The sequence below is a fragment of the Lagopus leucura genome, unplaced genomic scaffold (assembly GCF_019238085.1).
Source record: "Lagopus leucura isolate 7727_CA_CO unplaced genomic scaffold, USGS_WTPT01 Super-Scaffold_760, whole genome shotgun sequence".
NCBI classification, from domain to species: Eukaryota; Metazoa; Chordata; class Aves; order Galliformes; family Phasianidae; genus Lagopus; species Lagopus leucura.
This window is the reverse complement of record NW_024962257.1, coordinates 10,809,071-10,824,916: the sequence shown is the minus strand read 5'-3', so window position 1 is coordinate 10,824,916 and position 15,846 is coordinate 10,809,071. Positions and strand designations below refer to the sequence as shown.

The 15,846-nt window shown below is 34.6% G+C and overlaps 1 protein-coding gene across 1 annotated transcript in view; it reads left to right on the top strand.

Annotated features, from left to right (window-relative positions):
• RBFOX1 (RNA binding fox-1 homolog 1) overlaps positions 1-15,846 on the top strand; it is a 233,266-nt gene that overhangs the window by 129,370 nt on the left and 88,050 nt on the right. Inside the window, 4 exon segments of the mRNA XM_042864325.1 lie at positions 5,050-5,193; positions 9,222-9,275; positions 13,843-13,935; positions 15,630-15,690. Coding sequence (XP_042720259.1) covers positions 5,050-5,193; positions 9,222-9,275; positions 13,843-13,935; positions 15,630-15,690 — 352 coding nt within the window.

The following is a 15,846-nucleotide window of genomic DNA, read 5'->3' as shown; positions in this document are numbered from 1 at the left end:
TGTATAGTAAATGGACTACAAGGTTTATATGAATATGAATGTAATCCTGTTGAAGAGGGGAAATAAAAGGAAAGAAATCCTCAAAAATAACAGATATAGGGGAAAAGCAAGGACGACCGTGATGCATGACAGAAATCTATCTTGAAAATATCTGATGCTGTCCTTATGATTCAAGCAACAAATGTTAAGTCCTAAAATAGAATACTGTATGAGATATTAGGCACCAGCTAAAAGGACGTGGACCAAATGGAGAAGTCAGAGAACTTTTTAGAATGTGGTACCAAGGAGGATGGAATAAAACCGTTGTCATAGTTGTCAGGCAAAAGATGAGACTAAGGGGAATCATCTTAATTACTCCACTTTACATATGGTATATAAGAGATGAAAATGTTTTTGAACTCCAATAAGAAAAGAGAAATAATGGAATAGCTGCCTGTGGGGTGTCTGCCTCTGGAAGACTGTAAGAGCAGGTTTGACCCACCAGGTCTACCTAAGATATTCTGGCAAATACTAATTTTACCTCCAACAAAATGAGGAGTAAATGAATCCTACCATTCTAGGGAATAATCAAGAAATTCTGACCAGGTTTATTATTTACTATTCCTTGAGGCTATTGGCCTATGAACATTATAGTGTTATTGCCTTATGTGGAGTTTGGGGTATTGAACAAATAAAAGAACGTAGTAACCAGTTTTACAAGGGAAACCTCTTGCCACTAAATGTCTCTGAGCTCTGTCTGAGCATTGTCCTTCCAAATGATCTTCAACCACATTTGCTTAGATAGTACAGTGGTTTGATGCGCACAAGAAGGCTGTGACTGACAGAAACAAGATCGGTGGCTGTGATGATAATGATGAATTTCCGTATGAACAGCAAGAGCTTGAATCTTTTTTACTCTGACTGAGCAGTGGTTTGACTGTATCTTTCTTGAAAGATACGTTTCAAGAAGAGAACGTCAAACAGCCTGGCATAGCTGGACTATGTGGATACATGATGAATGCGTAACTGTGTTTTTAATCAGTTGTATTATGTGAATGTGATGATTACAGTTGAGATTTAAACCCATCTTCTAACCAAGCACTTAGGATTATTTAAAAAGTAAAAAAATAAAAAATATATATATACTTTTTCTTTTGTAATTGTTTTAGAAGATATTTACCAAATGTCTCTAATGCACTTGTTTAGAAGTGGCAATGGTAGATAGTTCCAGTACTGAAATGCATTGAATAATCAGTGTGTGTATTGTGATGTCTTTGCTAAGTTAAACTCATAGCTTCCTGGTATGCAAAGGTAAATCTGATACAGTTTAGTACTCAAAAGAAGAAATAAGGTCATCGCACAGACTGCCGTGCATTTTGTATTATTTCTGTCTAATGATAAAGAGTAAATAAGTTTTTATTTGTTTTGAATAAAGCATACTAATTTACTTGATTGAATTAGGAAAGGTATTAAAAGAGAACAGACCCTTAATGGATCAGTACCTGCACTGATTGCATGCTAATCCACAGGCATGTAGTGAGGCATACTTGTATACTAACTTCAGTTAATTTCTCAAGATAAACACAATTTTTATATCTTCTAGCAGTAAAAATACTGTCTTGAAATGTAGTATTTCTTTGAAGTTAAATTGCATTGTAGCTCTCCACCTCCACAGGGCTTTGAAAGTTTCCTTTTTAGGACTTCATCAAATCCAGATTGTATCCTCTGTGCATTTACCTCTTTGGTGTTACTTGGAAGTTTTCTCGTAAGCTTATTTCAATTTCACTTTGCAACTACCCTTATCCAGATCTTGTAGGCCTGTGTGTATGTTTCTAGATGGTGATGCACTTTGAAAAGATACTGTTGTAATGTCACATCTTATAATGCACTTTACGTGTTTTCTCTTTTAGACTTTTTAAAGACATTTGCAGGTATGAATCGTAGATGATGGCAACTTTTTAAACTTTCTAATTTTCATTCCCCGTTGCCCGAACTCTTAAATGCTCTTCACTGGAATTTTCAGTTTTCTGTGAAAGGGTAAAATAAATTTGCTTTGTGTTGATATGTATGTTAAATTTCTCAGTACAGAAGTTGTTCCTGACATTTTGGTATGTTGATAGTGCACAGTTCAGCCCTTCTGCTCCTTGTTTCTCATCATTTATATTAATACAATGAACAGAAATTACTTTTTCCAATTTGCATTTATACAGTAAGCTGATTATATAATTTCTTCCCAGGGCAGCCTTTGTTCGTGAAGCTGAACAGCACCTTCACAATTCTTTAATTATCTTCAGATTAATCTCATTGACCTTAAATTCTTTGCAAGCGTTATACTTCAAGTATTTTCCTGTCCTGCGTTCGCTACCTGCTCTTGTGTGCCAAGTTTCTATCATATCTCTCTCCTTTTAAGGCCTGAATGTGAAAAGTAATCTTTGCTGATTTTATGGATGGAATAACTTCCTAAAACTTAAACTCTGAATTTTTGAGTTGATTTTAGATGCCATATTAAAAGGTTGTTGGGGATTCCTTTTTCCAACAATTAAATTCTTGCTTTATTGTTTAAATCATGAGAAATACTTAAGGATGAACTGTTTAGTTTCTTTGGTTTTGCCCATGAGTTCAGGCAGCAGCAGATCAAAACATACAGTTCTAGACTTACAGTTGGATCACTTGAAAATTAGTCTTTAGAGCACCTTATTGTTTGATTTTTTTTTTATTATTATTATTTTTTATTTTATTTTTTTGTCTGAGCAGCATTGTCCAGCATAGAAATTACTAGTGAGCTGGTGCTTCTGAAAAAAAATGAGGATATCAGCCATTGATACTGGTGCAGGTTAGGTCTGTTTCCTTCAGAAAATCCTTACTCCATTTAGCTACTGGCATTCAGCAGTTGGCAGAAATACACTGTAAATTGGATTACAGCAGAAAAACCACGATGAAATAAAGCCTTGAAATTCTTTCCCTGTTTATTAACTGGGATAATTTCAGTGGGCTGTTTGTTACAGCACACTTGAACTGAAAGGAGAGGAGCTGCAGTACAACGATGAGGCATTTTTGTGAGAAAAGAAAATATGCATTGAGCCTCATTGTGCCCCTTTCCCTTTCCTGTCCCCTCGCTAAGTTGTTTTGCACCTCCTTTGCGTTTTTTAATTTGTCCCAAATTGAGAACTAATTCTTTGAGGAGATTAGTGACTACAGTGAGATTTAGACCTCTGATTCAGACATCAAAGCTGGTTACTTATGGATATACTTAAGAGCACCTGCACTATTTAAGCACACATTGTAAAATGTTAACAGTTGGTAATAAAGTCATCAATGTTGAAAAAAATTTAAAAATTATTTTTAAGGATTATCCCTTAGAAAGAACTGTTCCAACCTTTATTCACAGCATAGTGCTGAAATTGCTAGTTTACATGGAGGAATAATTTATCCTATCTTTGCTTAAGATATTGTTGCTATTATCTATCTTTCAGTGAAGCACAGTCACATTTCTTAAATGAAATCATATCAAGGAATTTGGCTGTAGAGCAAGGATAAGAATATATGCATTGTACTTCCAGAGTTGAAGATTCAGTTTAAATTGCCCTGTCTAAAATAACTAGATTTTCAAGGTCTTTAAAGAGAAGATAGCAAATGACCTAGAAGAAAAGTTCTCAGAAAATCTCTCTGCAACAAATCACTGTACAACAGTAGTTTATTTTTCTTGATGGTTATTAAAGCAATAATAATGGCGTAGAAATATGAACGATACAGGAAATTGCACGTGCTGGTACTTGGAGAACATTTGTTTTTCATGGGGATGATGATGTTGAACTTCACTTGCTAGCATTAAGTTTGTGTGTAGTCATCGCTGATGTAAGTGGTGTCTTCTGTTTGAGTTATTTTACCTAGCAGGCTTATTGATACTAAAACTATGGTAAGGTTCGTTTTATTTAACCATTTTACTTCCCTTAAATGGAAGTCCATTAAAATAAATTTGATACCAGCAGGAAACGGGAGATGACTTTTTTCTACATAAAAAAGTCAAATTTAGACTGAACTGTAACATTAGAACACAAGGGAAAAATGAATATTTCGAAGAAGAATATGATCAGAAGAAAGAGGAAGCATGGAGAAAATAGAGTTGTAAGATATCCTTGTACTTTCATTAATCTGCTTTTTTCCTATTCTTTTTTTTTTTTTTTTCCTACCACAGCAGAAGCAAATAACTGTTGATTTTACAGACCTGTGCAAAATCTATTTCTACTGAGTGTGTGCTGTACACACAAAGATGAATAAGACATTGTGTGATATCATTAAAGAATGCAACCCATATATTTCTGTAATATACTGGTAGACTAGTGTTGGTTAGTTTTGTATTTCGAATGACTGTGTTTCTGTTTTCCCTAATCCCTCTAAGGGTTTATGATTCCGTTTGTTAAAATGTAATGCAAAGCAGTGTCCATCTTTTATAAAACTGCATTTTAAAACTAGGATACATTATCCCTGTAAGAAGTACTGTCCTACGTTCTTATTTTGGTGAGAAAGAAAATCTGTAAAATCTCCACTGGTTATACTTCTGTTCCTTTTCACAACTCAACTCAAGGCTTTTTTCATGATGGTGACCATTTAGCTGGACAAAATGACTCTCTGGTACCTATTAGCACTGCTTATGAAATTGCAACTTGGATGTAATGTGTTACCTACCTCCTGTGTAGAAATCCCAGTGGCCTCAGAATGAAAGCACTACTCTTGTTTGTTAGTCTGTAGCTTGCTGCTGTAAATACACTGTTATTTGGACATAGAGTGTCAACAGCCTTGTAATATAGGGAGACATTATTTAGAAAAAGCTAAGAAAATCAGCACTGAAAATAATAGCCCTCATTCTCTTTGACTTATTCGAAATGCGTATTAAAAATGTCACCAAATTCATATACTGAGAAGGATACAGAAAAGGATTTGATTTTCATTTCAAATTCTGTTACCCTTCAGCACCTTTGCCTGACTGGATTTTAAGCCGGCCGCTTTATTTACATTAAAATGCAGAAGCGCTTGCAGCGTGCTTTACATTGTTTTGTTTTACCCTTCTAGCAGACAGAAGATGCAGCACAGACCGATGGTCAGCAACAGACGCAATCTTCTGAAAACACAGAAAACAAATCACAGCCAAAACGGCTTCACGTCTCAAATATACCATTCAGATTCCGTGATCCAGATCTTAGACAAATGTTTGGTGTAAGTACTAATACTTTGTCTATGCTCTTCTACGTTTGCATTGCAAGAAGGACTTTATATTACAGGCAATATTGACAGAGATATCTATGATTTAGACTGCTTAACCATTTTCACTGGAGATTCTCTTTTCATTTAGCTGTATCCAAACATGACTGACCAATCAGATAGTTGGGGAAAAAAACTTCTAATTTCATCATATGTGCAAATTAGTGTGTTCTATTTATTTTGTAGTTCTGCATTTTGTTCAGAAACAGCTACCTATATTTCATTCCAAAATAGCTACCTAGATTGGCTAAAAATATTCAGTGTATACATACTCCTGCTGTACTCATCTGGATTTATATGTTTGATTTATTGATTTTTGGACAGTGTAATATGAAGTAATCAATGTTTCACCTGATGAACAAGAGAACTGAATCTCTAAACAGTAAGACATGGGCTGGGTTTAAGCGAGAAGTCCAGGCATAGGAATCCTTGCCTATTCCCATAGGTATTATAGACCTGTAGGCTTCTAAACTTTTTGACGTTATATTTCTCTAAGTCTCTCAATTTTTGCTTTTGCTCAGGCCATCAGCTACCTTCATGTGCATTGGCTGTTTCACACGTCTCATACGTGCCATCAGTTCTAGGCTCATAACCATGGAGAGGTTAGACCTGGTTTCTTCTCCCTGCTCCAAGAACTATTAGGTTTATTTTTGAAAACTTATTAAGTAAAATCTGGAAACAGTACTTGAGCAGCTATTAGAACACAGATTTTCCTTTTCCAAACAAGTACTCTCACGTATTTGTGTATCTCTTCCTTTCTTTTTTCTGACTCACCAAAACTTACATCTCTTCTGTGTTATAGTTCATGTTATATAGCACAACATGAAGTACATAGGTCGCTCCAAAAGTAACGCCTTCTATTTATTTCAATGGAAACTACAACAGCTACAAATAATTGCACTATTTGATGGAGCAAATTATCAACTTCCAAACACTTTTTTTTTAACATAGTCACAACAATTAGCTTTGCATTTTCTCCAGCGATGAAAGAGAGCCCACTTGCTGCAATCAAAAAATATGCACCAGTGGAGCTGCCGTACTGTTTTGCAGTTCATGTTTTTTTCACTAGAGAAATGTTGTCTACACAGCACATCTTTCATTAGTTCAAACAGATAGAAGTCAGAAGGCACCAAATCTGGGCTATATGGTGGATGTAGGACAGTTCAGCCAATACTGGCAGTGTGTTTCACGTTCTGTAAACTGGCATATAGCCTGGAGTTGCTGTGTTGCAAGAGAAAGGTTATCTTCTTTTCTGATCTGATTCTTTAAGCCCTTGTCAGCATCGTGATGTACAGGTCAAAGTTGGTGGTTTGTCCAGGTTCCATGAAAACCAGAAGATAACCCCTTTCCTGTCACAAAAGACAACACACATCACTTCATCCACTGAAAGTTCTGTCTTGAACTTTTTCAGTGGGGAATTTACATGTCGCTACTTGGTGGACTGCTGTTTTGATTTCGGCTTATAGTGGTGACACTGCATCTCACTACCAATAGTGATGCAGTACAGGAAACATTCGCCTTCAGCCTTGTACTGGATCAACAGGTCTTTAAAAACTTGTGTACGGTATTCTTTCTGTTCCTGTGTAAGCATTTGTGGGATGATACAAACTTGGTGATATTTCAACCTTGCCACCATTTCCAATGCATTGAAGCCAATATTCAGCCCCATACACAGTTCTCAGGTTGTACTATATCAATTCGCCTAGAAGAGCTGGCCATGATGTTCTTCATTTTGTGGGTTGATAGCCATGTATAGCAGTCCAGAACGTGGCTTGTCTTTCACATAACTCTCTCCACGGCTGAAATGTACCACTCATTGCCTCATGGTGCTACATCCGCTGTTTGGTCTCCATAAATGTTCAGCAAGTGTTGATAAATGTTAGTGGGTGCCTTTATTTTATTTATTTATTTATTTATTTATTTATTGCATGAAGGGTTTCAGTGACATGTATTTGCTTCATATACACTTCCACGTCAGATGCCATTTTGTCAGAGTGCCTCTCTGCTGCTATCTGTCGCAATGCATCAAAATGTCACAGAATATTGATGGGAAGGTTCAACCTTTGCTGCCTTCCCACCAAAATTCATTGTGGGCCAACACAGTAAAATAGGAGGCATTACTTTGGGAGCAGCCGTCACACTACTTGCCATTATCTTTCTCTAGATCTCTCGTGTTTGGCTCAGACTTAAATTCTTCTCATGTCTTTTTGTGTGTGTTAAGGTGTTCCTAGTATTTGTTTGTATGAAATAAAGAAATTGTTCACTAGAAAAAAAGAATCCTGTTATGGATATGGATATGAAATCATGGTGTCTGTGTTCCTGTGTCTAAGCTGCTGCATTGCATTTAATCCTCTAGAAATTAACACTCTAGAGGGGGGAAAAATATTTGACTTAAACCGAGTAAAACAGATGCATTTTATTTGAAAGTACATTTAAAAAAAAAAAAAAAAAAAAGTCTAGAGATTTTAGTTATTTATAAATGATAGCAATTGCATTTCTTCTCAGTATTTGTGTCTTAGTTCTCGAGATAGGGGGACTGGAGTTTTCCAGCTTTAGAATGACTTAGAAAACTTTTAGCTTCTGATTTGATGGAAAAATTAAATTTCTGCAAGTGTTAGAGTAATGAAATATCCAAAGTGAAATGATAATGCTGCATCTTGATTGTGTTATGCACATAGCAGATTATTTTTTCTATATTGACATGAATACTGCAGAGAATGATTTGTTTAACCAGCCATTGCCTGCTTATAGGCTAAAATAGCAGTTAAAATGTTAGTTAACTAGACTGTGAATACAAGAACATAAAATAAGCCAAGGGGTAACAAAAGATGGTTGATTTTCGTAACTAAGATGAAATCACTTATGAAGTAAAGAAGTGCTATCCTTTCTGTCCTGTGTTTGTTATATCTTAACAAACTGCAGTACTGGTTGATTTCTGCAGTTCCTTGCACTGCTGGTAGCTTGTTCTTCATTTGTCTGCCTCTAATTTCTGCCTTTTTGTTTAATCATTGTATACGTCATTTATTAGTGTTAACGTTGATGAATAGAGCATGTTAATGATATAAGAATAAACAGAAATGACCCACTGATGTATTCAAGTGTCGCATCCCAAAAAATGTGTCATCTACAAAAGTAACTGTAACTAAATGCTGTCTGAGTCAAATATTTGGTCAGGTTTTGTGTGAATGAGCAATGCCTAGATGACTGTGCTATTGGGAGATCAATGGAATTAAGAGTTAATATTATAATAAAGTGCCCTGCTGAGGGGGAAAATTCCCCAACACGTAATTATCTATTCTAGCTTGCCAAATTACATTTTAGGAAGACAAGAATTACGCAGGGAATAAAGGATATCCCTTTATGGGATGCAGTGGTGAGGAGAAATCCTCACTCCCTTGAAGCCAGTGACAAAATTCCCAATTGATTCCATCCTGTTCCTGTAAAACACAAACCGGTACTGGAAAGCAACAGCAAAAAATCTTCTGAAACACAGGTTCTTAGAGGGTGTGCTAACCAGAGGGTAACAGTGTTCATCCGGCCATTAATCTTGTCTTCCTAGTGATATTTTACCATACACCAAACAAATTAACCCAACAGCATATTACATTCTTAAAAAAAGCATTGATGGCAGTTGAACAGGATGAATCACCAGGAAGTAACCTACTATCTGAAAAGAAAAGCAACAGTAACGAAAGAAATTTCAGACTCTCAATTCAGTTTACAGCTCAATGATGACTGTCAGAACATCTCAATAAATTTTAAATTCATAAATGAATATATGGTATCATAGTGGCATTGACGTACCTGATTTAATGGTACTGACTACTCTTCAGTGTGTCTTTTCTGGTGCTTGACTATCCTTGACTTTATATTCTTTAACTTTTTGATACAGTGCATCAATTTCTGCAACAAACATTTGTACTACTAATGATAGAATTGATTAAGTTATCTTTTTTTCATGTAACTTTTCTATTTCTTTGCAGCAATTTGGTAAAATCTTAGATGTTGAAATTATTTTTAATGAGCGAGGCTCAAAGGTAAGCAGTTTAATTCACCCAAAGATGTTTTTTTTAGCTTGTTGAATATATTTTTAACAAATAAAAGGAAACAACTGCACTAATGTAAAAAATGAGTAAGATCTGAAACTCAATGTTATTGAAAAGCGCATTCTGATTTAGTTTGCTAAGCAGAAAGAAAATCGTTGGACTCATTTTATATATTTTAAAAGAGGTAACTTAAGCTGCTTCAAACAGCCATTTGTTTTATGGGAATGTTGATATCTGTTTTACTATTCAATTATCGTTACCATGTGTATTTTATAAGATGAGTCCATACTTAAAGATATTTTTAGATGAGTTTGTATTAGTGTAGTTTTTTTCCTGTTGAAATGGAAGATAATAATAATACCTATTAACTATCTTGTTCAGTAATGAAGTGAGAAAATACAATCGTTTCAAATTATTTAAGTGCAGATGTTTTCCTCTTTAGTAAAAGCTTAGTACACCAACCCTTTGAATGTTTAATCATTTATTTGATTAAAAGGGTTCTCATTATACTGAAAACATTTAAATTTTTTTTCTGAGATTTACTTTGCCTCCAATTCAAACAATATACTCTATATTTAGAAATCGGTCAAAATAGAATGATTATGCCTGCATCATCTTCATTACCTGGTTCCAAGCAGTAGCCAATTTCACAGTATGTTTCACCTATTATATCAGCTGCGGTATAAGAGTTTGTGTATGGCATATGCATGCTATCTTTTTACTTTTTCTCCCATGTTAGAAAACTGTCATGTTTTACTGCTAATGTTTTAGTCTGCCAGCAACACTTATATATGATTTATTAGTAGTAATTGTTTTCCATTATTCTGTGATCTTTCATCTTTTAAGATGAAACACATATGATAAATTTCTCTTAAATCAGATACATTTTAATTTTTTTTCCTTTCATGTGTTAGCATTTAACTTCTACATTTAAGGGCTATACCTCCTCACATCCTTCCTCTTTCTTTAATAGAATGCTTAAAACGTTCTGGTCCATATTCCAGAATTATTCTGACATTCATTAATTAGTTCCCTTGCCTACCGCTCCAAAACCCAATTTGAACACTTAGCTGTTTCTTCACTAAGCAACCAAAACTTATGGAAATTAATGGCTTAGAAGGTGATCTTTTTAAGTTGGCAACAATCTCCTATGTTGGCTGAAACGTGTCATCATTACATTATGAAGGTTGCGTAGTTTTTGCAAAATATGTTGATTTTGCAGAGCCTGTTCCTACTAGATAGTTTTATAAATTTCAAATGACATCCTGCACTTGCCACCTTCACTTGGTTCTGGGTGGAAATGAGTAAAATTTGTAGTGGGTTATACCTTTGTTCAGCCATTAAATCTTGCGTACACAGGACTTTCAGCCTCCATGGTTGCATCAGAAAGCATAAATTTGTCTTTTGGGGAGGTGGGAAATATTTCTAAACTGAGGGTTTTCGTTAGTGATCCTATAGTAGTGAAAACACGTCAGTAATGAAAAATGTCGTGAACAGCAAGAATATGTTTGGGTTTTATCTGATCACTTCAAGTTCTTCTGTAGGATTTGAGATGCGTTTGATTCAAGTTCCGTTCCTAGCAGTGCTAATCTATATTCTCCTAAAACTTCAGTCCCTCTGAATCTGAAAGGGCTACTGACTGATCTCAGTAAGTTTGAGTACAAAGGCTAACAGCTGTATATCAGTGTTCTAGTCAGCGATCTATATACTACATGTATGCTGGCTTAAATCTCTTGGTGTGTATGTATTATTATATAATTGCTGTATATTACAGCAACAGCTATTTCTCAAATAACAAAAGCTCCGATGCATCTCCTAAAATAAAACAGAAATTTGTCTTGTACAGACTTGACTGTTTTTAAGTCATTTGACAGACTTAAAAATAAAGCAAAGAAATTTACATTACTGGTTAATAAAATATATAATTTGGTAAGCCAAATTAACTGTTGAATCAGCTGCATGTGAAATGCATGCTAATATGTTTGTCCTCCTATTTATATATAGGATGTACAAATCTTTGGTTGGCGGCTGAGTTTCTTGGTAATCTAGGTGAAATTATCCATTTGCATAAAAATTAAAATCTTAATTTCAATAGTGTCAGTTATAGGAAAAGATTGAAAAAAATACAGTGGATATTTATTGCAGAATCTTTGAAATTCTTGTCTTGTCTTGTGGCTCCACTTTTTTTTATCTCTTTCCAGTTTTTTAATATAATTAGATTTTTCTTTCCATTCAGTTATTTGAAAAAAATTAACTGGCAGCACTGCAAGCCAGTGAGAATGATTCTAAATTTTGTAAACGGCTTCCCTATGGAGAGTGGGGTGGTTCTGCAGCAAGGATGGAGAAAAAGCAAAGATGATGTATGGGACTGTGTGGAAATAGGCTCTCACCGTTGCTGGCTTCAGCAGTGGTTTCTGTTGTGAAGTTTTCTTAGTGGTCTTCTAAATTATAAGCTTTTTGAAAGAACTTCTACAACGTCAGAGTTTTGGGTTAGCAATAATGAGGAAATAAATATTTAGAGCTTAAAGTAAGGTCTATGCGGGCATCGAAAATGTAAAGATTAATACTGAGGAAGCTTATTTACTTTCCCTTGAGGACCACTATTTTTTTTTCTGGAAAAATAATAATGTGCTCATTGTCTTGTGATCGTGGCTTTGTCTTAAAATTTCAGAGGGTAGAGTGGAGAAAATACGTGGTGTCATGTGGTCTGAGAATGCTGATGGAGCCCTTGCAAGCTCAGTCTTCAGTGTGGCTTTAAAATGAAGAAAAATAAAAATAAATAAAAAACAAGAGCAGCAATGTTCTGTATGTTTAAACTATTTTGGAGAGAATCAGATAGAAAGTGCTACTGTATGGAAATCTCTTCCAATGTTATAAACTGGCATGCATCAATATGATCGTTTATTAGGCAAAATAAGGCAAACGCCCACGTAATAATCCTGACAGTTTCTCCAAATTGTTTTGTCCATGCATTATTTTTGTAGTTCATGTCCATCATTTTCCTCAGTGTTTTATGTGTTAATACTTAGTTTTGCCTTGGCTATCTATTTGCAATGAAAAGGATAAGTATCCTCCTTTTGTCCTCTTTTTTTTTTCACTCACCGTGTAAATAATAGGTAGAACTTCAGAGGCTAAATGATTGAATACTGACCCCTCATTCAGTGAACATTCTGCAGAATGAGGATGAACGGGAGGAAAAGCTTAAGGAAAAATCATAGAATCATAGAATGGCTTGGGTTGGAAGGGACCTACACGATCATCAAGCTCCAGCCCCCCTGCTGCATGCAAGGCTGCCAACCTCAATATGATAGATATGATGCATGGCTTATTGTTGAGCGATAAAACAAAAGCAAACCTTAAGTAAAACTGAAGAAAAAGATTGTAGTAGGACTTCAAATAAATGCAGCAATACTTTAATTAAAAATATGGGCATGTACAACTTGCAGGTGTTTGTAATTATGAAGCATTCAGGGTTATAGAAGTTGGGTTTATTCAAGAAAGCTTGCAAAGGCATTGTAGTGCTATCGTAACAATTATTTCAAAGGGTTGGTGTATGTTTCTAGAATGTTTTATAATGTCTGATTTGAAAAGTGTTTACAACAGTTTTACATTAAATATTTGTAAACAATGCTTAGTTTAACTTAGCATAATAAAAATAATTTTAGTAGGATTGGAAATGTTTACTTAGCCTGATGTTATAAAGTGAAGTATTTGTCCTGCGGAGAATTTCAAATTAGTTGAGTGCTCTCCTGTCCCATTAACATGGGATTCTGGAGTCCTACCAGTTGCATGTGGGAAGTAAAATATAGAAATAGTAAATAAACCAGTTAAAGTTACTCAAAGCGTTTTCATTTTTATTCATTTACCGGAGTTTATTTTTCTGTTCACATCATGTGATTTTATTTGATCTGTTAATACAAGGAAGTTTTCTTTTTTCTTCTGAAAGTACTTTTGTTGCTGGCTTTTTTTTCTTTTTTTTTTCTTTTTTTTTTTATAAAAAAATAAGTAAAGGCTGTATAGTTTGAAAAAAGTTTAAGTTACCCTAGTGTTGCATGGGAACAGTGTTTCTTATGATCACAAAAGCATGATTAAGTAGGCAATGTTTTAGAGGATATTGACATTCAGTGTTGAATTTTGTGCACATGTTTTTTATTTTGTTGAGATATCTGCATGCTGTTAAAATGTGATTCATTTTCTTTTCTCATTAGTTCATTTTTTTTTTTTCTATGTGAAGACACTGTAATTTCTTTTGATTTAATTTTCTTATTGTTAGATTTATTTTCCTCTGTAGTGACACGTAGAAAGGTATTTTTGGTATCATTCTTTGAATTTCTCAGAGGGTATTATGTAATTGATAACAGAAAAAATTTGTTCACATTTGTCGCTTATTTATTGCACATCTCAATACAATTATAATTTTTCTAATTTGCATGTTACAGAAATGAAGCAAGGACAAGAAAATATTAAATTAAAGAGAGAGAACATAAGCAAACAAGTGGTCGTTGACTGAAATAATAATGTGCATGTTGTTTTCCCCCCTTCTCCCTCCTGCATGCAGGGATTTGGTTTCGTAACTTTCGAAAATAGTGCTGATGCGGACAGGGCGAGGGAGAAATTACACGGCACCGTGGTAGAGGGCCGTAAAATCGAGGTGCATGTTCAAAATATTTTCCTTTTCATCTTTTTTATAAATGTCTGCTTCACTCTCATTTGTTGTTTCAGATGCATCATTGGTGTCTTCTGTGTGCTCCCCTTTCCCCTTCCCATTGTTTATATATATATATTTATATATAAAGTGAGAGAATCTGGCCTTACTTGGGTTTTTTATTATTATTTCTTTTGTAATTATTATTATTATTATCATTATTGCTGAAAGGTGGAATTGGAGGAAAAAAAAAAAAAAGGCTTTAATATTTTGAAGTTATTATTTTGGATATTTTGTGAATCAATGGGTGCAGTAGATTCCCAAAAAAAAAATCAGCCAACAACAACAAAAAAACTGTGTGACAGACAAAACAAAAACAAACAAAAGGTTGTTTTTTGATTTTAGTTTTTGTTTTGGTTTTGTTTTTTTTTTTTTATTTTTTTATTTTTTTCTGCAGGGTTGATGTGGGATCCACAGTGGCTTTCAAAAAAATTCAGATTGGAAAAGAAGCATCCAAAAGATGTGCAAGAAAAAGAAACAAAGGCAGATTAGAAACCAACTGATTTTAAGAGTTCGTTTTTATTGAAACCATCATGCTCCTTTGGCTGGATGGCCTGAGTTATTCGTATCTATAAAAGAAACAATACAAACTCGTTTTAGTACCACTGGATCCCCTTCAATACTGCCTCAGTCGTATTTGTTAGAATTAAAAAAAAAAAAAAAAAAAAAAAATACCAATTGAAAATGCTGTCGTCTTTTGAGTAAGATGTTGCATATTTTGCCTTTTCATTTTCCCCCTTCGACGGTAGCGCTTAGGGCCCTCACCAAACTCTCAGTAACCATGGTAACTGTATACATACCCATGCTGGCGATGGTGCTGAATGGTAAGTGGAGAAGTCCATCTGCCGTTTCACGTATTTAGCGCTGATATACCACGTGAATTTTTTTGACTTGTTGTATTAAGTTTTCTTGATGCTACATTTTTTTCTATATTGGTACGCCTGTAATTGAGTGTACGTTTTAAGCAAGCCTGGGAGGCACTGATTGGATTGAGGATATGACTTCGTGCACATCTTACTCAGATTGTTAACTCCATATTGTGTTAAATAATGCACCCTCTTTTTATCCTTTTGTTAGCTGTGATTTTAAAGCTTGAATGATTTTGTTAATTCTTGCAATGAAAAAGGCTCTTGTTCCAAGTGTTGAATGCTAGATGTTGCTTTTCCAATGGTACTTCTCTTCTAAAGGGTTATGTTGCACACTGCTAAAATTCGTTTGTCCCTTTTTTTGACATTTTCTTTGTTTCCTTGTACCTTGTCTATTTCCCTTCTACTCCACTGCATGTTCCTTCATATAATCTTTTTTTTTCTGTTTTGAATATTTATTGTATCAGTGTTATCATGGAATACAAGCATGCTCTTAAGTCTTAAATTATGCAGTACCTTTTAATTTGCTTTTAATGTCTTTTTATTAAAGTTTAAATGATATGACTTTGCTTTATTGAAATGATTTGTAAGTTAAAATGGTTATGAAAGTAAATGTAATTATAAATAGTATGATTTTGTTATGCACCTGTTGCCTTCTATAAATTAAATTGCATTTTATTTTTTACATGACTAATAGCAATGATAATGCATGCATTTAATAATACCACAGGCCATCCTTGTAACCCTTTCTAATCCAGTGTTCTATGTGCTTAGGTAAATAATGCAACAGCACGTGTAATGACAAATAAAAAGACCGTCAACCCTTACACGAATGGTAAGTGCATGATATCTCACTGTGTGGTTTTTATGTCAGTGCATGCGAAACTTCACTCTTCTGGTGGATGGGTGGACTCATCCATGGACGAAGTTTCACATTCTGCATCCTCTGCATCTCCTTGGGCTCACGCTTTATCTAGCAACCCAGAAAGAA